Consider the following 26,048-nt stretch of genomic DNA (forward strand, 5'->3'; position numbering starts at 1 on the left):
CACTGCGCCACCAGGGAAGCCCCTCTGAGTTTGTTTTTTTTGACAATAGCCTGGTGGCTGGTCCAATACAGGGGGAGAACATGTGGTTGCCCCATACTGGTCTGTATCATCTAGATTCATCTTGCTCTTACTCCTCTTCCAATTGTGCCGTTTAAATTTCTTTCATTTCTACTTCCTCATCACTATAATGTCCCCCTGAAGTTCGGAACGTCTAGGGGCCAACATACTGAAACTGTCATAGCAATAAATAGTCTCCATAGTCTTTTCAGTAAAAAAAGATCAACTCTGTTTTAGGCCCCCAACAAGCCTTTGAAAACATCCTAGTTTCATATTAATTTATGTCAGGCCATAGTGAGTCAGTGGGACAATATTTCAAACATATATAGTATATGTGACACCTAATTCACCAACTCAAGTGTGTAAGAAATCTCACATTTATTTTTCTTTAACCCAATTCCATCATTATTTCCTTCTCTAGAGTTACATGGAAATCTGGGGAGCTTACAAGTATTGTACTTAAGAAATCAACAAAATTCATCTACTCTTCGGTCCACTGTGATTCCTGCCATTATCCTCATGTCTGATTTTGCAGGACCCCTTGAAGTGGGCGGTTCCACTGCCACCATGTCGATAGAGCACAAGGGACTTCCCTTAGCCAGTAGCCCCAGAATTCAGCTTCCTGGGCCCACCAAGGGCAGTTCCTTCCGAGGTTTTGCCACTCTCTAGATGGGGGCTAGGGCTGCAGCCAAGGTTCCATCACGTCATACTGCTGCTGTATCCTGGCCTCTTACCCTCTGGAAGTGGGGCAAGTGCTTCCTTAATCATGCAGCTAAAATCCCTCTCATGCAATCTGATCTCTGCCTTTGCTGGATCTCTGTGCTGCCCTAGAAGGAATGGGCAAAAGTACCCACCTGCCTGCTACTTCTGTCTCTGTGAATTTTCTCCAGTGGATACTGCAGTCTCAGGTCTGATGTGTGTGCTCTCTGGTTATTTGCCTTTGTTTGGCCATCACACACCCCATGCCAGAAAACCAGACGATGAATCTCTAGAGTGAAAATCACTTCATTCTTTCATGTCGGTTTTTTATTATGATACTTCAAAGCCATGCAAAAGGATTGACAGCATTTTGGACTTCGTTTAAAGTGACAGTGTGGATACATGCGTTAACTGCCACTCCTTTCTGACACCCACTGAAAAAAACAGTAAAAGAAATGAAAACAGTGTAATTCCAAAATACAAAGAGAATGGGAGTGGAGACAATGAAGAAGTTAACATGTTTTTGAAAGATGAGAAGTAATTAGCACAACGGTAACTGATTTACCAGAGCTGAGAAAGCATAAACCAGGACTGCAGGAAAGAGCTTCCCCCTCCCACCGTTCCTGCCGCCAAAAAAAGAAAACCTACTCAGTCAAAAAAAGAAAGAGAAGGGAAAGTGGAGGGGAGGGGAGAGAGAGAAGCACCACAGGAATTAAAGGCTCCAGGTATCTCAGAAGACAGAGTGAAATACTGGTGATCATTTGAAACTCTGTAAAAGGAGCAGTAAACCACCCAGTTCCCCATCCCCACGTCACAGCCAGGTAATTGCTTCTCCCAGACCACCATGGACACTGCTGGGTTCATTCTCTAAAGACACTGAGGCAGAGAGATCTTGGGCTCTGGAACACGAGGCACTGAGGAGAGGGGGTGGGGCACCTTGCTGAAAACAAGTGGACTTCCCTACCTCACTCCCCGAACACTGTCAGCTGAACTTATTTTCTTTTAATTCTGCAGACAAACTATTAGAGGATCCCTTGGTGTAGAAAATGAAGTCTCCCCAAGAAGCTCTATAGACAATAATTTTTGAAATAATTTTGTGAATATATCTCCCAGTTGTCTTATCACTAATATAGCAGAGGTCATTATACCCAATCATCTAGACAGAATTGACATTTTGGACCCTATAATTCTTTGTTGTGGGATCTGTCCTGTACTTTATAGGATGCACCCCTGGACTCTAGCCAGTAAAAGCAGCACCCCTGGACTCTAGCCAGTAAAAGGCATAGATCTTCCACAGTGGTAACAATCACAAACATCTCCAGATGTAGGCAAATGTCCCCTAGAGGGCAAAATCACGCCCAGATGAGAACCTCTGCCCTCCATTTTAAAAGTGTGGTTGTAAATGCAAGAAAAAGTAGTTAAAATGTTAAGGGCTTTTATCTCTAATAAACAGAAGTGAGGGATGGGAAGAAGTCGGGCAGGGATTTGAGTCACATGATAGATACGAAAATAGCTGTTACTATTAGTGCTAAGAAGACATAAGTGATAATTGCCAAATGCTGAAGACAAATGATGTAAAAAACTTAAAAGAGAAAAAGCTATTTTTCTTTTGAGAACTGGGAATATCTTCATTGAAGAAGCTGTGTTTGAAAACGATCTTAAAGGGCCATAACAATTGAGAAGGGAGGAGCTAAGAAGGTGGGAGACATTTCAGGCAGAGGAATTTATGTTTAGGTGAGATAGAATACAAAAGCCAGGGAGAACAGAATCAATGTTACTGGAGTAATTATAGGGAAACAAGGGAAAGAGTTTAGTTTCTTCAACTAGAGGCAGAGGGCTGCACTGTTAGATGCAGTGCATGTTATGTCATGTCAAACTCTAATATTCCAGCAATTGCTGTAATCCTCAAATATTTTAAGAGGGGGATGTCAACCCAGTGTTTGGGATTAGGAGGTGTCTGTGGGGTGCTAGTCTTGTAGGGAGAATTAATGTATTAATATCCAGGTTTTTAGGAAACTACCAAGAGGAAGAGTATTGATTTAGGATGTCTTCATTATCTGAGGATAAATAATAACAAGAAAATTACATCGACTTAAAAAGAGAATATCATTTCATAGCAAATAATGAGAAAAATTTTATAAGGATATTCATAATGAGAAGAGAAACCAAAGATTATGAAATAACTTTATCACACATTTAAAAATTATTTTATAATTACAATTAACTTCTAACACAACAAACAAAAACTGTATTAAGGGTAGACTTTGTTTTATTTTTGGCATGATTCTTTTGATAAAGTCTTCTGAGAGTAATAAGTCAGTCTTTCATATTCAATTTTCAGATTTTTTGTAAAATGTTCCAGAGCTTCATCAGTTTTCCCAAGGGCCTCTCCTTATCCTTTGATATTCAAATCATTCCCTTCTGAATCATCTATCCTGTCATCATCCTTTTTACAAGGTTTGCAATTTCATTTTGTAATCCATTTGTGTCCTATTTACATTATATATTCTGCTTGACAAAGATGTTGACCTGATGGGTGGGCTAGACACAAGTGCTAATGAGTGAAAGAATCTTTGAGATGAGACTAATTTCATAAGTGTTTAGTTCATTAGTGAGTATGTTCATATTATAATCCACTACTGCAACTGTGGGGTAACTTTCATAAGCACTTGTTTAACAAGAACTCCCTGTACCTACCACAATAATCTTGAGCTTACATATGAAACAAAGGCTCTGTTGTCCAGGGAATGATAAAGGAGAGTTACTCAAATATTCTGGTTAACTGATAGCATTTGGGTTTCCTTAACTTTTAACCCACAATTCAAGGGAGTAAATAAGGAGGGACAACACCACCAGTAACAGCATGTGACCAAGAGAATGAAGCAACGGTGTCTTTCTTCTCAAATCAGAATAATTCTAACTGTAGCAATTCAATATTCACTTAATGCTTAATTCCTGTGAGTGTCAAAATTTGGTACCAGTAAGTAGACTGAAGTTTGCATAAAAATATCAATTATATCTATCTGTAGAACTGTCTGTTTAGCAAAGTGACAAACAATAAAATTTGGAGTAGTTCTCCCCCACCCCAGTCATGAGTAACTTTCTCAACAGGCACATACTGACCATGGAAATAATCAGACCTGGTTACACAAATGTAAATCACTGAGACTTTAAGTTCAAAATCAGCATGAATAAAGGCACTGACCATATTCTAGCAACACAGTGACTCTTTCTCCATAGAATTCTAAATGGCCTTCAAATCCAATGTCTTTTTTTGACCTTCCTTGATATATTACTTTGTTCAACATTCATCTTTCATACTGTCTAAACTTTACTAATTTTATAATTAGGTGGTTTCGGAGTTTTATAAAAGAACCCACACTAATAACACCCTGACCATTTCGGATGGCAATATATTTCTGTACAAGTTTCAGTAGAATGATAAAAAAAAACTTATTAGAACATTCCCTTCAAATCCTGAGATTAGTGAGTTTGCAAAAATAAATTCTACTTTGCAAGGCTTTCCATGGAAAGCTTGGCTCATTTAAGCCTTAGAAAAGTTCATGGTTCCCTTTCAGAACTGAAGAATATGTGATTGCCTACCTAATGTTATTGAAAGAGCTGCCTAAATATCTCTGCCAGAGGTGTGCTTTATTGCCTGAAATTCCCACTTTTTTTGACCTTGCCTTTTTAAAATTTGTGTATTACCACTGAGAGGTGCAGAGATTATATTTTTCAAAATAGCCACAGCCATATTTCCAGTTTTACATCCTCTTCCAGAACCTGGCAGCTCTCCATCAAGAAGTGGAACCTATTTTCCCTGTCCTTGAATTGGGCTAGGCTACCTGACCAATATAGAAGAGCAGAAGGAAAGAAGCACGACTTCTAAAACTAGCTCAGACAAGACAATATGGCTTCTGCCTGCTCTTAACTCTCTCTGTCTCTGTCTCTGTCTCTAAGTGATCACCCTTGGAACCCTGTCTCCATGCTGTGAGGAAGCCCAGCGGCCACATGAAAAGGTCACATGTAAGCATTCTGACCACAGCCAAAGCTGAAGTCTCAGAGAGCATTAAGGACACACGTCTGAGTGAGTGAGTGACCCTTCAGAGAATTCCAGCCACCAGACTCCAACCCACTCTAGCCAACACTGGCTGAGTGTAGATTTGTTAGTAAGTAAATGACATCATTATTTTACATCACTTAGCTTGGAGAGGTTTTTATGTACCCATAGATAACCAATAGGAGTAACACATTAATATTGGTACAGGTTAACTTTTCAGAGTAGCTAGCCATTTTGTAGTAGATATAAAAACCGTGAGGGGGACTTCCCTGGTGGTACGGTGGTTGGGAGTCCACCTGCCAATGCAGGGGACATGGGTTCTATCCCTGCTCTGGGAGGATCCCACATGCTGTGGAATAACTGGGCCTGTGAGCCACAACTACTGAGCCTGCGCTCTATAGCCCGCGAGCCACAACTACTAAGCCCACGTGCCACAACTACTGAAGCCCACACGCCTAGAGCCTGTGCTCCGCAGCAAGAGAGGCCACTGCAGTGAGGGGCCCGCACACCACAGGGAAGAGTGGCTCCCGCTTGCCACAGCTGGAGAGAGCCCATGCGCAGCAGTGAGGACCCAACGCAGCCATAAATAAATAAATAAATAAATTTATAAAAACCATGCGGGATTACAACATGAAGAGAAAAAGGAAGAAGAGAGATACTGCATCTAAGGCAAGATTTTTTTTCTGCTTATGTCGAGTAGGCTAAAACTATAAAACTCTTAGAAGAAAATACAAGGGGAAAGTTTCATGACATTATATTTAGCAATAATTTCTTGGATATGAAACCAAAAGTGTGGGCAACAAAATAAAAAATTGGACTTCATCAACATGAGAAACTATTGTGCATCAAAGCTCACTACCATCAGAGTGAAAAGGCAACCCACAGAAAGGGAGAAAATATTTGCAAATCATATATATGATAAGGGGTTAATATCCATAATATATAAAAAACACCCACAACTCAACGACAACAAAAAAAACCTGATTAAAAGATGGACAAAGGACTGGACATTTCTCCAAAGAAGATATATAAATAGTCAATAACAACATGAAAAGGCACAACATCCCTGTGAAATGGGTGTTATTGCTTTTACACAGAAGATGGAATGGATTCTCAGACAAGTTAATAATGTTCCCAAGGTCACACAGCTAGAGCTATCCTAAATCCAAAGAGGTCTTAAGTACTAGATTATAATCTACTAAGAAGAGCTTCTTGAGGTCCAGGATTATGGATGTACTTTGTTTCCGTATGCCCAGACCTAGGTCTTGGAAGACACCTAATAAACAACAGTTGAATTAAAAAAAGAATAAAAAGAACATGAAAAGATGCTTAATGTCACTAATCATTAGGGAAATGCAAGTCAAGACCACAGAAATACCACTTCTTACCCATTAAGAATGGCTCTTATAAAAAAAAAAAGACAAAAAGAAAATAGCAAGTATTGGCAAGTATGTGGAGAAATTAGAACTATTGTGTGCTATTGGTAAGAACGTAAAATAGTGCAACCATTATACAAAATAGTATGGCAATTCTTCAAAAAATTAAAAGCCGAGGGCTTCCCTGGTGGCACAGTGGTTGAGAGTCCGCCTGCCAATGCAGGAGACACGGGTTCGTGCCCTGGTCCGGGAGGATCCCACATGCCGCGGAGCGGCTGGGACCCTGAGCCATGGCTGCTAAGCCTGCACATCCGAAGCCTGTGCTCCGCAATGGGAGAGGCCACAACAGTGAGAGGCCTGCGTACCGCAAAAAAAAAAAAAAAGAAAGAAAAAAAAAGTTGAATTACCAACAATCTCACTTCAATATAAACAAAAAGACTTGAAAGCAGAGTCTCAAAGAAATATTTATATACCAACGTTCATAGCAGCACTATTCACAAAAGCCAAAAGATGGAAACAACCCAAATATCTACTGACATATAAATGGATAAAGAAATATGGTATATACATACAAAGGACTACTACTTACTCTTATAAAGGAAAGAAATTCTGACACATGCTACAACATGAATGATCCTTGAGGACATTATGCTAAGCGGAAGAAGCCAGTCACAAAAAGACAAATACTGTATGGTTCCATTTACATGAAACACTTAACAATAGTCAAATTCATAGCCAAAAAGTAGTATGGCGGTTGCCAGGAGCTGGGGAAGAGGGTACGGGGAGTTATTGCTGGGTACAGAGTTTCAGTTTGGGAAGATGAAAAAGTTCTGGAGCTGGATGGTGGTGATGGTTGCACAACAATGTAAATGTACTTAACGCCACTGAACTGTACACTTAAAAATTGTTAAAATGTAAATTTTATCTTATGTATATACTACCACAATAAAAAAAATTGGGCAAAGGCTTTGAACATTTTTCCAAATAAGATATTAAAATGACCAATAAGCAAATGAAAAGATGCGCAACATCGTTAGTTAATAGGTAAAAGCAAATCAAAACTATGAAATACTTACTAGGATGGCAATCATCAAAACAACAGATAATAACAAGTGTTGACGAGGATGTGGAGAAATTGGAACCCTTACCTATTGCTGGTGGGAATGTACAGTGGTGCGGCTACTTTAGAAAATAGTTTGGCAGTTACTCAGAATGTTAAATATAGAGCTACCATATGACCATCAATTCCACTGCTAGGTAAATACCCAACAGAAATGAAAGTATATGTCCATACAAAAACATACAAAAAGTATATGTCCATGTGCATGAATGCAGCATTATTCATAATTGCCAAAAATAGAAACAACCCTGTCATGTGTCCCCTTAAAATTCATATGCTGAAGCCCTAACGCTCAATGTGATGGGATTTGGAGGTGGGAGTCTCTGGGAGGTAATCAGGTTTGCATGATGCCATGAGAGTGGGGCCCACTTAATGGGATTAGAGAGTTCTCTCTCTACTTCCCCTGCCACCCCACCATTGAGGATACAGCCAGAAGGTAGCTATATGCACACCAGGAACCAAGTCTGCCAGCACCTTAATCTCGGATTTCTCAGTCTCCAGAACTATGAGAAATAAATATCCGTTGTTTAAGCCATCCAGTCAATGGTATTTTGTTATAGCAGCCTGAGCTGACTAAGACAAATCCAAATGCCCATAAACTGTATAAAAGATATACAAAATTTGGTATATTCATACAATGGAATATTATTTAAAAGGAATGAAATGCTGATACATGCCACAACATGGAAGAACCTAGAAAACATTATGCTAAGTGAAAGAAGCCAATTGCAAAGGACCACATATCCTAAGATTCCATTTATATGAAATGTCCAGAATAGGCAAATATATAGAGACAGAATGTAAATAATTGATGGCCTAGAGCTGGGGAATTGAGAGAAGAGAATGAAGAATTGACTGCTAAAGAATATGGTGTTTCTTTGGGGGTGAAATGTTCTAAACATAGATTGTGGTGATGGTTGCACAACTCTATGAATATAATAAAATCCATTGAATTGTACACTTTGGGTGAAATGTATGTGAATTAAAATCTTGATAAAAATATTCAAAAAGTTTTAAAAATCACTTTGAGAGAAGAAATGATATATATGGTCACTTATGGAAGGCACATACATGTGAGAAGGAATTATATATTCAAAAACAAACACTTATGTCCATAGATTCATTAAATTCCTTTTAGTAATGATCTCAAATTAGAGGTAGGAAAAGGGTAGCAGGTGTGCCTTTTGTGTGGATGTCTTTCTGTAGAGTATTGGTATGATGACCTCTCCTTGGAAGAAAGGGGATTATAGTCATACTGGCTATGAAAACACCTTTTGCTTGAAATGTACAATGAATCAGAGATAAGTCTGTATGAAACATCTTTTTTTTTCAATATATAATGAATCAAGAGTAAATGTGTAAGTGTAATAAAATGTCTGATTAGAAAGATGTTTTGAGTCCTCAAATATTACCAAATTCTGTTACTCAACATTATACAAATTTTTTGAGCCTTGTGGGATGATGGACTGTGGGTGGGAGAGGCCAGAAGAACTGAGACTCTGTGTTCCACAGAGGACATTTCATTTGTATCGGTACTGACAAGATGTCCCTATTCATTCCCCTGTTTTAAAAAAATGAAAACTTGGAACCACAATAATAATTAATTCACAGCCCAAGAGAGGTTCTTAACATCACATTCCTCACAAGCAATTTCATAATAGGCTCTTTCCTTTTTCAGGTTCTTATTATTGTTAAGGGGTTTGTGCGTTAGGGAGTATTTGAATAAGCTTGCCCTTAATTTCTCAAGATAGTCCAAAAGTTATTGTGAAATAACCATCTAAAAATTAACAACAGTGAAGTCTAAGACAGAGTTTAGTTGAATAGAGGAAAGTACAATGAAGCAATGAAATTGTGAAATTCAGGATAAAATAGCATTCTTTAGTCCATGAACTTAAAATCATTTTCATAAACACATGCCACCAAAAAAAAGCATTTCTGGGGCTTCCCTGATGGCGCAGTGGTTGAGAGTCCGCCTGCCGATGCAGGGGACACGGGTTCATGCCCCGGTCCGGGAAGATCCCACATGCCCGGGAAGATCCCACATGCCGCGGAGCGGCTGGGCCCGTGAGCCATGGCCGCTGAGCCTGCGCGTCCGGAGCCTGTGCTCCGCAACGGGAGAGGCCACAACAGTGAGAGGCCCGCGTACTGCAAAAAAAAAAAAAGCATTTCTGGAGAAGTAATTCCAGAAGGGAATGTGGGATGTTCAATGGGGAAAAATAGGAGGATGAAAAGTCCTGCCAAGTGACCCTGAATAAAATCATTTAACCTCTCTGGCCTTTCTGTTCTCCCCAAGAAAATATGGATCACCATCTGTTATGGACTGAATTGTGTCCTCCCAAATTCATATCTGACTATATTTGGAAATAGGGCCTGTAAAGGGATAATTAAAGTTAAATGAAGCCACAAAGGTAGGTCCCTAAGCCGATACGACTATTGTCCTTATAAGAAGAGGAAGAGACACCAGGAAGATGCAGATACACAGAAAAGTCCACGTGAGGACACAGCGAGGAGGTGGCCCCATGCAAGCCAAGGCAAGGTCTTAGGAGAACCCTAACCTACCGTCTCATCGACCTTGGACTTCAGACTCCAGACTGTGAGAAAACAAATTTCTGTTGTTTAAGGCAGCCAGTCTGTGGTATTTTGTGATGGCAGCCCTAGCAAACTAACACACAATCTATGCCCTGAAAATCTGGCAAGGACTTTAGGGAGTTTGAGAAAATATATGTGAAATCCTTGGTAAACTATGAAGTTTACTAAAAATAGAAGATTTTTATCTTGATGGGAATCATCATACACTTTCATACGTAACGGAGAGTCCGCTTAAGGAAAATGCTTCACAGAAGAAAGACTAAGGAAAAACCTAAAACATTGGTTTATGTTTGTTAGTTGATTTGTTCTAGCAACTCTCCCAGTTTATGAGGTCTTGTATCTGGCATAGTAGGAGATGAATTCCCACTTTAAAGTGAAAACAACTGGAAGACTAATTTATTATTGTAAGTAAAAAAGAGCAAAGACCTTGATAACATTGCTTCGTTTAAATATACTTAGTAATTGACGTCAGCAGTATGGTGGGTTGCAATTTATTTATCTCACAGAAGTTTACTTATTTCTGCAGATAATAATATCTAACATTTAATAAGTCCTTACATATGCTACTTCTGATTATTAGTTCAATTAATTAAACCTCTGATGTAGTACTGTTATTATTTTCCCAATTAAAATATGAAAATATTGAGAGTGGGAGATAGTAACTGGGGAAAATGAGACCCAGACTGTAGTCTGTCCCTTCATGTCTCAACCAAACCACTGCTTTTAGTTATTAAAAATTCTTCCACAGGCCAGGATTGACAGGAAATGTGTTATAAAAAAATCTATATCAATGCTATTTGGCAGTATTACTTATCACATCCACATATTTCCATGCTCACACACATTTAGGGTTGTATGATGTAAATATATGTATATTTCCATTAAAAATAGAAACCTCCATAATGTGCCTAAAGTTTTTATTCTATTTGAGCTCAATCTATGTATGGCTGACTTTCAACAAAAGCTAGATATTTAAGGCTTGGATGGATGCCTTGTTCTATCATATTTTAACTACATATGGTTACATAAAATGCATGTTTTTATTTATTACTCTTACTTCAACACTGATATAAAGCTCCTAAACCTGGCAAGCCAGAATATTTTAAATCAAGAGGAGTGCTTTGGATAATCTGAAACTGGAAATGCTGAATATAAAATAGCAATAGAAAACAAACATTTATAAAGCATGTAGTGATATTTCTTAACATCTATTTAGAGAATTTTAGGCTTGCTAAACACACATAATTTCTGCCCCTTTGTGTTGTTCCCTTCCATTGTAGTCTGTGAGTATTTGACTATATAGAAGCTTCTATAACAATACAGCTGACGGAATGCAAATTGACCAGTGTCATCTGAGAACTTAGATTGTTCTAGCAGTCAGATCCTTCTTTTTCTCTGCTGGCTCTTTCTGGTCATTACTTAAACATGCACAAGTCTAGCTCATCTCTGAAAAGCAAAATATCTCTCTCAACACCATTCCACTCTCTGTCCAGGGTCTCTATCCCTCACAGTCCAGCCCCTTGCAAGAGTGGGTCACACATTCATTGATTTCATTTTCTTTCTCTGTTGTTCATACTTCATTTCATCCTCTTTGCAGCATCAGACACTGGTGCTCACTCTCTCCTTGAAACACTTTCTCTTAACTCCAGTAACATGCCTTCTCCTTCTAGATCCCTTCAGAGACTCCTGTTCCCTAGACTCTCTCCTCAGGCTTCTCTTACCACCTTCAACTGTCCCTGACTGATCTCCTTCCATGACTCAATCACCTCCCATATTCTGATGAGTCCCAAAGTTATCAGTAGCACCAAATGTTTCTCTGGATACCTTTGGACATCTCCACCTGGAGTTCCCTCAGGCATCTCTAGGTCAACGTCTTCCCCTACAAACCTGGTCTTTTTCCTGTATTCCCTGAACTTAGCACATAAATAGACTCTTCATTCAACTTTTTGCCTGAACCAGAAATTTGAACAGTATTCTTGACTCTGCCTTCATCCTGATCACCTAACCAATCAAATCTAATCAATCACCACAATCCATCAGCTCAACCTCCTAAGGTCCCTTGAATCCATCTCCTTCCCATTCCCACTCTCACTTCCTCAGTTCAATCTTCTCATGTTTTCCTAGGTGAAGGCAGTGGCCTCTTAAACTGCTCTTCTGACTCCACTCTTGGCCCCCTCTTTCCTCTCTTCACACTGATGCCAAATGGTCATTCTAAATCACAAATCCAGTTGTGACAGTCCCTTTAAATTCCATGGTTGGTTCCCCAAAGCCTATAAAGTCCAAAATTCCAATAATGGTATATATGGTATACCTTGTCCTTCAGGATAAGCAACTGCTTCTTTCCCCACCTCACTGCTAGACTCCCCCACCTCCAACACCCTCCATGCTTTAGCCAGAGTCATCTGTATTTCATTTACAGAAATCAACATAGTCTCTCTTTCCTCCATGCCTTTGCACATACTGTTGCTTTTGTCTGGAATGCCCTTTGCACCAACCTCTTCACTTGGCTGCATCAAAACTCAGATCACGAGTTAAAGAGTTAAAAGGCTAAAGAAATGAGGAAAGTGGTGACCTCAGGCAAGGAAGGCTGACCTAGAGAACAAAAGTTCAGACCTATGAGATCCCTAAGGGACAAAAAAGCTAGATTAGAAAGTACTTCATTTCCCAAAATTCAACTCTGTCAAAATCTTTTGTAAAGGGGTATGTGTGTGTGTCTGGGTGTGTCTGCATGCACTTTTGTGAGGAAGATTAGCAGTACAGGCAGAGACCTAAATAAGGAAGGGAACTATTATCCCTCCCCATTCCTCCTTCTCCTACCAAAGCAGCAGACCCCAGAGACACCTTCAGTGTGGGCTTCAGACTAGAAAGAGATGCACCTGGAGAATGACCCAGCTGATCCTACCAACCCCTATCTTCACAAAACACAATATCCAACACACCCTATGGCCCAAAATTGTAACATTTTCAATCTGGGACTACAAAACACAATGGTTTGGCACCTAGAAAGTTCTCAATAAATATTTGTTGAATGATGAGACAAACAGAAAGTAAATAGGCAACATGGGCAAAATGTTGATGATTACTGAAGTTAGGTAATGAGTTTAAAAGGTTCCAAAATAAAAACTTGTCTTTAAACGCTGTAAAATCCAAATTCAAGCTATGTGTTAAGAATATTTAGTAAACAGTAAAAAGTAGCTGCTAAACAGGAGATATACGAGATATTCCTCATTTCTGAACATAATAATAATATCAGAGTTGTTAGAGGACTAAATAAGATCATGTGTGTTTAAGTTCAGCACACAGCCTGGCACTTGGGAAATACATAACAAATGCAAACTCTTATCGTTATTGGCTGATCTTGGCTTTGGGCCCTGTACTCAACAGAGCCTATGGCCATTAGACTAAATGCTAGCAAGTGGGGAGATCTGTATCTAATGTCTCCCAGTGCCTTTGCATAGCAGTGGTTACTTGACAAAGTTTATTTTTCCACTGAATATAGTAACATCTCAATTAATTGGAAAGGGTTACTTTATCAGAGATAGCTAGAATCTCTGAAAGGCAAGATATATCTGACATTACTAATCTGTTTTCTTATGTATCCTTTTCCCTGCCTCCCCATCACCACCCAAACTATACACAATTTCTCTGCTATCCCAGGGGCTAATGAAGACTCCAAAAAGCCACAGCCAAGCAAGTTCTCTTCTAAGACAGAGCAGATGCACTAGAGAATAGTTGGAGAGGTGGAGGGGGCCATAATTAGCTCCAGGAAGGATCAGGAAGTAGAGCGGAAGAGACTGAGCTGAGATCTTTGGATCCTCACTTTTTCAGCCCTCATCACAGTTGGACAAGCCCACATTCAAAAGTTCTGGACATTTGTCAGGGAGCCTCAACAGAGGGTGAGGTACAAAGACTCCTCCAGTCTCTAGGATGGAAACAGAACCAACGAGGAATTTCCCTCGTCAGGGCAGCATTTGACAAGCCACCACTGTTATACCTGCTTGTTACAATTTTTGCTGCTCAAGGCACTTTTATAATCTGCAGTGTAGAGAATATGATTAAATCCTCCTGTTAACTGCCTTGGATTATTGCCCAGCCTTGAGGCCATTATTCTGAGCTTCAGTACTTGCTGCACTTAACTGCTGATTAAGAAGAAGGTGTGAAGATGGCGGCTGAATATATCACTGAGCCTAGAAAATACCCTGGAAGTCAGTCCTTTGAAAGATTCCTGATAGACTCATTACTAAATCTGTAAGTCTTTAAATATAAATCACAATTAACAAAAGGCTCATTTTTTTTCTTTTACAACAGTACATAATTCAGTCTTACATTTGCACATTTTGCTAATTAGGACTTTAAAATTATTTAAATGATTGTATTCTAATATTATGCAATAAAAATGACAGTGAAGGTGAGGGGAAGGAGAAAAGGTAAAAAATGTCCATTTGATCTGATTTGTATTGAATCAATGTTTCTTCAGTGCTATAGAAACAATTTTTTTCATGCAGGTAATTTCAGATTTTAATAAAAAGTAATAAGATCCTAATGTAAGAGAAAACATTTTTATTACATAAACAATGATATATTACCTAATGCATGTGAAAATTTTAAGTATAAAAAAGGCATAGAAATTAATACACATGGGACTTCCCTGGTGGTCCAGTGGTAAAGAATCCACCTTACAATGAAGGTGACGTGGGTTCGATCCCTGGTCAGGGAACTAAGATCCCACATGCCATGGGGCAACTAAGCCTGTGTGCCACAACTACTGAGCTCACACGCCTCAACTAGAGAGAGAAAGCCCACACCCCACAACTAGAGAGAAGCCCGGGCGCCACAACGAAGAGCCCATTAACCGCAACGAAAAATCCCGCATGCCCCAACGCAGATCCCACATGCCGCAACTAAGACCCAACGCAGTCAAAAATAAATAAATAAATAAATCTTTTAAAAAAAAGAAATTAATACACACAATTTAGATACTTTCATTAGTGTTAAGTAAACAACTCCAATACTCCCATTCTAGAAGACTAACTCTGACAATAGATAAAACAGAATTAAATGTATGTTAAGCAAGACATTTCAAAAGAAATGTTAGTAATTTAATAATAAAGGCTACCATTTATCAAGTACTTACTGTGCTCTGGGCACAATGCCTACCCTTTAGGTACTTTGCATTATTTAATCCTCTCAATAACCCTGTGAATAAGGTGCTTTTACTTCCTATTTTTTAATAAAAGAAAATGAAAACTCAATGCGATTAAAAACTTGCTAAAAGTCATGTACCTAGTTAGTAGTCTGTGACTTGAAAATAAGTCAGTTTATATTGTCCACAAAACTACACAATCCACAAGGACAGGAACCAGTATATTCTGTCCTCCACTGACACATATTACGTGTTCAACAAGTAGTGAAAGAGTGCATGTGTACATACCTATATTCCTAATTTTGTTACTAATTTTGTTCCTTTGTTACTAAAGGAGAAACATTTACATTTGTAAACTCACACATTATTGTAAAAAGAACTTTTTAAATGTTTTTAATTGCCCATTTGTATTCATTACGTGAGTTCTTTTTCAAGGATGACCAAGGCCTCTTCCCCATTTGAAACACAGAGGTTTGACAAACTGACCTAGTGATGTGGCTAAGGTAATATTTTAGGGCATTAACTTTTTCTCTCAGGTTTTCCCTTCCCCTTTCTCTCCACAACTCTGCTCCCATTTCAGGGCTTGGTTCTGTGTCATTGCCTCAGGGAAGCACCCGGCAGGGCAAACAGCAAACATGCCAGCAAATCTTTCAGATTTTAATTTTTTCAAAGCCCAGGTAGCCACTAACCAGGAAGAGACCATGAGAACAGAGACATCAAAGTACAGTCCACCAGAACTGATAACCAATTCCTTGTTCACCAATCCTCAGGCCCTTTTAATGTAGACCCTTCCCATTTGTGACAATAGGGAAAGAAAGAGGGAAGGAGTGAGTCCAGGAAGGCTTCAAGCTAACTATTTTTCCACTTACCAGGCAAAGGCTCACAATCAGAGATTAAGTTCATGGACAGCAAGTAAAAAGACTAACATTGCTTCACACACGGATCTGTGAACTCAGATTCATAAGCACTACAATTATTTTTGTCTACTTATTCCTCTTGAGTCAACCACACACCTTTCATTTTAAGCCGATGAAGAACTACCAACTTTTCTAATTTGTTCAAAAATCAAATTCAGGAAATTGGTAGGAGACCAAGAATGTACGTAGCCCAACTCCACCCTTTGATAAATTATACAAAAAAGCAAAACAAGGCAAGGAACAAGTGATTTCCAAAGCTCACACGGAGAAACTTCTGGAGATTTAATAAACCACACCATAGAATATCCACCACCTCTCCAACTGCAGTGAAAAACCAGGCCTTTTTTTTTTTTTTTTTTGTGTAATCAGACACTGTATTTTTAGAGAGAGCAAAAGCACTCTACTAAACCGAACGGAACGAAAACTCCCAGTACATTCTGGAACGATATTCTGGCCAATCCGCCCGCCAGCAGAGGCCTTACCGGGCCTGGGTTGGTGCGCGCAGCGTTCAGCTCCCCCTCCTCTTCATTGAAGACACTCGGGGAAATCCTCCAATGAGAGACAGTTAGAGGTAGGGGGCGTGGTCTCAAGGGGCGGAGAATTTGACTCCGGGATAGTGAAAAGCGTGTGCTGATTGGCCGGACTTCTTCCCTCTACGGACCAGCCCTCTTTGGACAGCAGGAGCCATCTATCGTAAGACTTACACCAATCAGCGGCGAAAATGCCTCCCATGTGCCCCTCCCACCGCAGCGAGAAAACCCCGCCCTCCAATATATTACTCAGGAGGCCAGGCGCGGCCCCTTCGGCTCCGAGCAGACCCCAAGGGGGGCAGTGTCGTCTCGGCGGCGCTGTAGAGACCTCCACCCAAGACGGCTCCCCCTCCCCGGGCCTCTCCTGTCTTGCCCGCGAGCCCACTCGCCTCATAGGCCTCTCGGTTCTAATATCTTGGGGTGAGGTGAGAGCAGGCCCGGGGAGGGTGGTTACCGCTGAGGAGCTGCAATCGCGATCAAGGTGAGCTCGGATTTCGGGGTTGACCTCGGAGTGCGGGTAGGGAACAAGGTTGGGGGGCGCGGGGTGAGGGGTAGGTCTCGAGCCCTTTTCCTCGGTTAACTCTCCCCGAGCAACAAGTTCAGGCTAGTACGAGCATGGAGGGGCGGGGCCAGATGCGACCTCCTGAGATGTCTTAGTGTCTTATGGGCCCGATCCCAGCCCAGGGGCCAAAGAGTTGGACCCTTGAAGTTTGCGGTTCTCCATCTGCCCACCCTTTCCGTCGCGCAACCCTAAGGATTCTTTCTGCCTCCCTGTCTTTCGATTGTTGCGAGGAGGGACCGTCCGTGTGTCCAGGGCTTAGCCCGTGCCCGCAGCAGGCACATAGTAGATGTTCAGTATTGTATTAAATTAATGAAACTCCCAGATTCCTCTTGCAGGCTGGATTAGCCTTCCGCCCCCACTGCGTGCACCCATAACTGCCTTTAAGCTTCCTTTCCTAACATCAATAAAAGTTAACAGTTACTGAGCAGTGAGTGCCAAGCACTATGCTAAACTCTTTAGTTGAATCATCTTGGTTAATCTTCACAGCCATTCAAAGAGGCAGATATGCCTCGTTTTACAGACTAGAAGTAAGCTCATTAATATTGCCCAGTGTTTATTAGGCACCTACTGTATGTGCTAAGTACCTGTGTACCTAGATGATCTCATTCATTCCTCACAAGTGTCTGTGAAATAGGTAATAACCTTATACCCACTTTACGGACTAGGAATTGAGGACTAAGAAAAATTTACTAACTTGAAGAGTTCACATTGTTAATAAATGGCAGAATACATGCTACCATCTAATTTCAAAGTTTGGGCATGAAGATTTGCATTTTTTTTCTTTAAAAAGCCATGGCTACTGCCCTCTAGGAACTCACAATTTAGGATGTGACCAACTGGTTGGGGAGGTGGAGAATTACAGATGGCATTTTGCAGTGACTTAGATTCACTAATAGCATTGAGGGAGGGGAGACTTGTGTTATAATGCACCTGGCACAACACAAGGCAGGAAGGGCTGTTCTTTCACTCCTTTCTGGGCTTTGTTCTATATATAGATGATAGAGGTACTGACAACAACTGACTCTCAGAAACTGCTACACCAGCTGAATGCCCTGTTGGAACAGGAGTTGAGATGTCAGCCAAAGGTCTGCGGCTTGAGACTAATTGAATCTGCACACGATAATGGCCTTAGAATGACTGCAAGACTGAGGGACTTTGAAGTAAAAGATCTCCTTAGTCTAACTCAGTTCTTTGGCTTTGACACGGAGACATTTTCTCTAGCTGTGAATTTACTGGACAGATTCCTGTCTAAAATGAAGGTACGTCTAAAGCTACATTACCCTGAGTATTTCGTGGTTTTGTTCAATGTGTTTTGGAGGTGGTATTGCTAGCTTTGGGCTGGTATTCATAACTTTTTTTGTTTTCAGCAAGTAGCCAAAACATTATGGTAATTCTGTGTACTACAGCACTGATGAAATCCTTCCTTTTAATTAAGAGTGATGCATCATTTATTCAACTTACTTTCTGACATTGAAAAGTAGTCTAATATCAAATAATTAATTGCAGAGTCTCCCAGTAGGAGAGTTGGCTGTTGTTTTTAAAAGTCTTTTTTGATAGGTTGGGTGTTTTCATTTATTTACTGTTGTTTCTAAATTTTAAGAAATGTGTTAGAGGCCGAATGCTAGATTGGGGGTTAAGAATTAGACTATATTTCTTTTTTTTTTTTCCCTTTTTGTTGATGCTGTCAACCGTCTGGTCATAGAGTATATTTCTTGATCTCTATTCATATAGAATAAAGTTCTAATTGTTTTAGCCTTAAATTTACCCAAGTCATGCTTATGCTTGTCATTTCCAGCCTAAGTTTGCATATAATAGAGAGTATCTTCTGAAGGAGCATTTATATATAGTTATTTCCCTGTATTGGATAAGCAGGACATCTGTGTAACTTTCAGAGCTTAATTGTTACAAATACATCTGACTTCTCTGTGTGCCAGTGGTCATCGGTAGATAATGAAATAATGTGGCAGTTAAAATGCAGCTCATCTTTTAGTCCTCAGTACCTAACAGAATGCATCATATATGGGAGGAACTCAATGTGTATTGAATGGTTCAAGAAACTTTTTCAATAGCCTAATTAAACAACTCTTTAGACACCATGTGCAGGCACTACCTTTGACTATAAATGTTACATAGATGAAATACATCTATCCCTTAAGTGTATTATAATCTTAGTGGCAATAATGTTTGCATTGATAACTATTATATAGTACAAGGAATAATAAGAAAAATAATTACATTATACCTCAAAAGAGGCATAAATGTATTGCTGAAGGGGTTCTAAGAAGAGGAGAGCACAAATACTGGTAAAGGCTTCATAAAGTTTCCGTTAAGCGGAACTTAAAGTGGACAGAATTTTGACTGTGACAAATTTTGTAGACATTCAGAAAATGATGAATAAATTTAAAATACTGGTAGTGAATAGAGCTTTACAGGCAGAGTAAACAGTATGTGCTGTAGTATTTAAAAACATTTTACATGTGTTACTACAAAGAAAACAGCCTGGAAAAACACAACATTCTGGAAAGAAATTTTGTGCATAAGCTGTAAGGTATTTCAGTCCTCATATAAGCCTTTGACCTAGTAGCTTATTGCTTATCGTTCTGCACTGATTTAAACAAACCAAAAGAAGTACGAATTGTTATGTGCTGAAGCCACACATTACACTGAAACTTAGTCTGTTTGCTCAAAAATTGGTTCCAAGTGGGTACATATGATTAAGAGGCTACAGTTGAGGTATCAGTGGATCTTGTTAAGTCCTTCACAGCTGAGAAATATACCTCAAAGATACATTTTCGAAGTGATAGGTTGAGTTCTAGATTATCCTTTATGTTTTTTTTAACTGAAATAAGGTAAAGACATGGACTTACTGTCTTTTTAGGTACAACCCAAGCACCTTGGGTGTGTTGGACTGAGCTGCTTCTATTTGGCTGTAAAATCAATAGAAGAGGAAAGGAATGTCCCATTGGCAACTGACTTGATCCGAATAAGCCAGTATAGGTTCACAGTTTCAGACTTGATGAGAATGGAAAAGATTGTGTTGGAGAAGGTGTGTTGGAAAGTCAAAGCTACAACTGCCTTTCAGTTTCTACAACTCTATTATGCACTCCTTCAAGAGAACTTGCCATATGAAAGGTATGTGATGTTTGTTTTTAACAAAGCAGATTTGGAAATCAGAATGATGTTGTCCGGATGTTAAATAAAATCAATATCCTGGGAGAATTCCAGTCAAAATAAGTAAAGTGACAGCTAAGCTCCTTGAGTTTCACTTCACCCTCCAGCAGAAGTGAGAAGACTTTTAGTCAAAAGTAGCTTCTTGAAGTCTGTGAATTCTAAAGATGGACATTTCAACTTTTTATAAAATTACATTTTCCATTTATAGACAAGTTAAGTTATAGAACCTAGTAGGTAAGCATCTAACACAGATGTATGGAAAAAGGAACTTCAGATTCAAAAATAGATTTATTAAAATGAAAAGAAACCTTGGGAGTTGTAGCATGATACTTTTTTTTTGGCCCAAATCAGTTAAAATTCATATATGGTATCCTTAAGAAGTTAATGTTTCTGAAGGAAAGGAAATTCTTCGAATAATTCACTTTCTATGATAAGTGTGCATAAAGTTCACTTTAAAATTGACTTATTTTTCTAAAAATTTCTTTTGACTTGATGTAAAATTATCTATATAAAATTAATTTCATTTTCTTTTTAAAGGAGGAATAGCCTTAATTTTGAAAGACTAGAAGCTCAACTTAAGGCATGCTACTGCAGGATCATATTTTCTAAAGCAAAGGTAAATATTTTATAAAGATTAAACCTATTTATATACCTACTTTTATATTCAACATTTACTTTAAAATTTATCTCTTTTAGCCATCTGTGTTGGCATTGTCTATCATTGCCTTGGAGATCCAGGCACAGAGGTGTGTAGAGTTAACAGAAGGAGTAGAATGTCTTCAGAAACATTCCAAGGTATGTCAAGGTCATAGCCTAAATCCTGTTGACAGCTGTAAAAGCAACTAAACCACTTGTTCCTAAAGTAAAATGAGATGTCCTGTGTTTATTTGACAATTAAGTAGCTTATCCTCAAATTTTTTTGACGAGGAAACACACGTGTTAATAAGATTGCAATTATTACTATAATTAAATACTGTAGGACTTTTATTTTAAAGAATATATTTTTTTAATTTATTCACAGATCAATGGCAGAGATTTGACTTTCTGGCAAGAGCTCGTATCCAAGTGTTTAACTGAATATTCATCAAACAAGTGTTCCAAACCAAATGTTCAGAAGTTGAAATGGATTGTTTCTGGGCGTACTGCACGGCAACTGAAGCATAGTTACTACAGAATAACCCACCTCCCAACAATTCCTGAAATGGTCCCTTAATTGGTAAATTTGGTTCATAGTTTTTCTCCATGTAGAGAGACTTTTCTAATGCTATAATTTTCTTCTGCAATTCAAGAATTTAAATCTGCATTATTTTTAAAAAAATGGAGTTGGACTAGCAGAGGGGAAAATGACTTCTCTGATCTAGTCAGCTTGTATTTGAGGACATTTACTACATTCAAGGTACAACACCCTAAGAGTAAGGAATTCTCTTAACCTTTCATATACATGTTAGCCATTTCATTAAATTTTCAGCTTAAAAAGCAGCATCGTTAATAACCTGAACTTTAAAAGTAGCACTAAAACAGTATTTTCTTTTTTCAATTTCACATCATTTTGCTGTATGTAGACTTAAGCTTTGGCTCATTTAAAGTTACACGAGCCTGAGTGAGGGAGCAGGACCAAAAGTTTGAACCATACATTGAACTAATTTGAGACTGTTAGCTTATTAGCAAAATCAGTATGAACTTGGGTATTGTACTTAAAAAGTAAGTTGCGGCAGGTGGTCTCTACATTGAGTGTCTAGAAACTGCCAGGATGTCTCAACTGTATAGTGTATCATTATACATCTCAACTGTATGTGTATCATTGCTATAGTAGTTGAACACTGGAAAGTACTTACATGCATAAAAAATGTAAGCCTCCTCACAAATATATGATATACATTCTTGCCATCTAAGTTTAATTCATGTTGGTGATTTCTTTCTTCCTACTCAAAACTAAATATTAACATAGAACACATCTACATAAGACGTGATTGTTAGTCTTAGATATTTTCACAGGTAGTAATATTTGTGGTAGATTTCTGATAACTTGATTTTTTTGTTTATTAGGATTGGCAGACTTCTGATAACTTGATTTTTTTGTTTATTAGGATTCTTACAGCCAACAAATAACTCTTCTGAAGCCTTTCTCCACAATCCTGAGCTGTGGATTCCATAATGTTATAACAGATTTAAGCTGTGAAGCCTCAAAATATCACAAGTAGATTAACATTGGTGTTCTCAGATTTGGGAAAACTGCCTAATTAACATTACCCTATAGTGGAATTACTCACATTTGAATTCACCTGTGAAGCATACAAATCAAAGCTAACAGCATAAATGTGAAATGCTAATGACAAGCCTGGGAAGGTAAACTGTGAATCTTCATTTCTAACACTGATCCAACTTTCTGTATTGGGTCAATATATTGTATTTAGGTGGTGTTAAAAACGGTAACCTACTTAATTTAAATTTAAACTTTAAATTTAAATATGAGGTTTACATCAAAACCACCACTTCACAAATGCACTTTTAAGGCATAATAAGGGTCAGTATTCTAGGCAGTGAAAATGGTTTCTTGGCACCCATAATGCAAGTAATATGTAATCCAGAGATGTGGACTTTATTGCTACATGGGAGTCACATTTAAATTTGAGGGCATTTTATATAAAGCAAAACTACAGACCTATTAATTTCAGCATATTAGGTTATGTTTAATATTTTTCTAGAAAACAGGTGATGTTCATATCCATGATTTAAAAAGTTTTATACAAAATTTACTGCCTCAGTCTAGTCCCATCAAGAAAATTAGTTTTTACTGTAGTAGTAACTCAAATTAACGTCACTCTGAAAACTTTGATTTAACACTCCAGAAGTTTTTACTAAGCACTGTTTTTATGAAACTGCCATTGCTTCTAATTTAGAGTTTTGCTTAAAAGGGAGAGAATATACTTTCATTAATTGCCCCTACTGTGCCAAAGGAAAGTATTAAGAAAGGTAAGTAGGCATCTTCATAATTATAAGGTTGCTGAGGTAGTGTTCAGGATTTCAGTGAACCTAAGGAGATCTACTGTGTTAAAGTGTCAGTTAATGTAATGTGTAGCCCGAATCCATCCAGGATGGCTGTACCCAAGTTTGACATCATGTTATGGGGAGATATGCATTGGAAAATAAACCAAAGAACCACAGTGTATCTTATACTTTTGTAAACCATGTTTTATGGATAACTTTCCAGTTTTCCCAAAAGACTGATAAATTTCAATATTTTGAATACATCAGTGTTAATTCTGAGTTGGCAGAGGTAACCTAACCAACTACCATTATGTTTTGGTACTAAGGGATATACCTTTCAATAAAGTTACTGAAATGCATTCCTTTGCTGGGTGGTTTTCTATTTGTTTCTCTTCTAATTTAATTAACTATTTTGGCACTGTGATAATAGAACCACAATAAAAAGCTGTCTTCACTCACTATATTTAAATTTAGCACTAAAGTAAATGCATGGTAGGAGAAACAAAATTTCGTATAAGAGTATGGCTATTACCTAATTGACACTTTCCTTTCTAATGGTTTTTTAAAGATAGACACAAGATGATGACAATTAAATATGCTTAATATGCATTAAAAAGTAAGTGTTTATACACTATTGGTCACTTTTATTATTTAGATTCATCACTACTATGGCTATCCATAATACAAATTCACCCTCAGATTCAGCCCACCTGAAGTTCTGTGCAACCCTATTATCTAATTAAACAGTATTCCAGCAGGTCGTAGTTAATCTGCTAAGATCACTTGTTAATTATTATTATTGGAACTGAAACAACAGATGACTTTGAACTGTTCATGTTTAAACTAACAAGATACAAAGTAGACAGTATATGGAATTACTGGTGAAAGAAAAACTTTTATAAAAGAAGGTTCCTGGGCTTCCCCGGTGGCGCAGTGGTTGAGAGTCCGCCTGCCAATGCAGGGGACACGGGTTCGTGCCCCAGTCCGGGAAGATCCCACATGCCGCAGAGCGGCTGGGCCTGTAAGCCATGGCCACTGAGCCTGCGCGTCCAGAGCCTGTGCACCACAAAAAAAAAAAGGTTCCTTTGGTATTTGACTCAGGTTAGATATATTTAATAATCCCTCTTTTCAGAAGTGCTGTTTTTAAAAAGGGACCTGAACCTTCTATGTATTTCTAATTATGTGACATACTTTCTAAAAACTAGACATTTCTGATCTAACATTTGTGGTTAACAATGATAGTTTTTACTGTCAGGTACTATAGTCAGATGTTTCAGATGAATCATCTCATGTAATCCTTAATCCTATAAATTGAATGAGATTATCCCAATTTACAAATGAACCAGAACCAAGGAACAGGTAAGTGATGAGCCCAAGGTCATACACCTGTACTTGGATGTGTGATTCAAATCCAGGCAATTCTGACTCGGAGGCTATGCTCTTAACCTCTCTGCACATTACTTCCCAATATAGATTAAATGGACTCGTGAAATTGTATCAAAATTACCAGGAATAAAGAGGGATATTAAAAAATGATAAAAGAATCAATTCACCAAGACATGACAATCTTAAATATGTATGCACCTAACATCAGAGCTTAAAAATACAAGAAGTAAAAACAGCAGTGAAAGGAGAAATGAACAAACCTTCAATTACAGTTGGAGACTTAAACACTCCACTCAGTAATGTATAGAACTACTAGAAAATCAGCAAGGACATAGAAGGACTGAAAAGTACCAACACCAAATAAAAAATCATTTACAACAGCTCCAGAAAATGAACACTTAGGAATAAATCTAACAACAGATGTACAGGTTCTATAAGCTGAAAACCATAAATGCTGATGATCTATATCAAAGAGGTGCTAAATGAAGATGCCCCATGTTCATGGATCAGAAGACATGCTATTCCAGTGGAAACTCCAACAGGACTTTTTGTTATACAGACTAGCTGATTCTAAACTTCACACAGAAAGGCAAAGAAAACACAGTCAAAACAATTCTGAAGAAATAAGTTGAAGGTATCACGCTACCCAATTTTAAGACTTGCTTTAAAGCTACAATTGTCAAGGCAGTGTGGTATTGGTGAAGGGAAAGACACACAGATCAATGGAACAGAATACTGAGACCAAAAACAGACCCATATAAATAGCAATTGATTTTTGAGAAAAGTGCAAAAACAATTTAATGGAGAATGAATACCCTTTCCAACAAATGATTTTGAAACTAGACATCCATATGCAAAAAAATAAATAACCTATATTTCACAGCTCTTACAAAAAATAAAATAGGTCACAGATCTAAATGTAAAAGATAAAATGATAAAACTTTAGAAGAAAACATTGGAAAAAGTCCTCATAACCTGGGATTACAAAATTCTTAGACGTGACACCAAAAGTATGATGAATTAAACTTCATCAAAATTAACATTCATGCTTCAAAAGTCACCATCAAGAAAGTGAAAAAACATATATAAAAGGAGAAAATATATGCAAATCACATATCTGATAAAGGACTTTTGTGCAGAATATATAAAGAACTCTCACGTCTCAATAATAAAAAGGCAGATAATCCATTAAAAAATGGGCAAAGGATCTGAATAGACATTTCTCCAAGGAAGATACACAAATGGTCAATAAGTACAAGAAAAGATGCTCAACATAATTAGCAATCAGAGAAATGTAAATCAAAACCACAATGTGATACAATTCCATATTCACCAGGATAGCTAGGATCCAAAAGTCACATAACACATGTTAGCAAAGATGTGGAGAAACTGGAACTCTCATATACTGCTGATGGGAATGTAAAATGGTGTAGCCACTTTGCAAAACAAT

The 26,048-nt window shown here is 38.3% G+C and overlaps 1 protein-coding gene and 1 long non-coding RNA gene across 2 annotated transcripts in view; one reads left to right on the plus strand and one right to left on the minus strand.

Annotated features, from left to right (window-relative positions):
- The window catches only part of LOC115844270 (uncharacterized), a 180,548-nt gene extending 164,069 nt beyond the window's left edge, over positions 1-16,479 (minus strand). The window contains exon 1 of the long non-coding RNA XR_004036051.2: positions 16,444-16,479. This is a non-coding gene — a long non-coding RNA (uncharacterized lncRNA). The remainder of the gene's footprint in view (positions 1-16,443) is intronic.
- Positions 16,480-16,735: 256 nt separating this feature from the next.
- Positions 16,736-23,571, plus strand: CCNG1 (cyclin G1). Its single transcript, XM_030841202.2, is given in 9 exon segments — positions 16,736-16,972; positions 18,049-18,312; positions 19,932-20,185; positions 20,762-20,840; positions 20,921-21,019; positions 21,246-21,370; positions 21,420-21,440; positions 22,312-22,330; positions 22,332-23,571. Coding segments are annotated over 8 exon segments (909 nt in total). The 5' UTR covers positions 16,736-16,972; the 3' UTR covers positions 22,380-23,571.
- The last annotated feature ends 2,477 nt before the right edge of the window (positions 23,572-26,048 follow it).

The sequence above is a fragment of the Globicephala melas genome, chromosome 3 (genome assembly GCF_963455315.2).
Source record: "Globicephala melas chromosome 3, mGloMel1.2, whole genome shotgun sequence".
NCBI classification, from domain to species: Eukaryota; Metazoa; Chordata; class Mammalia; order Artiodactyla; family Delphinidae; genus Globicephala; species Globicephala melas.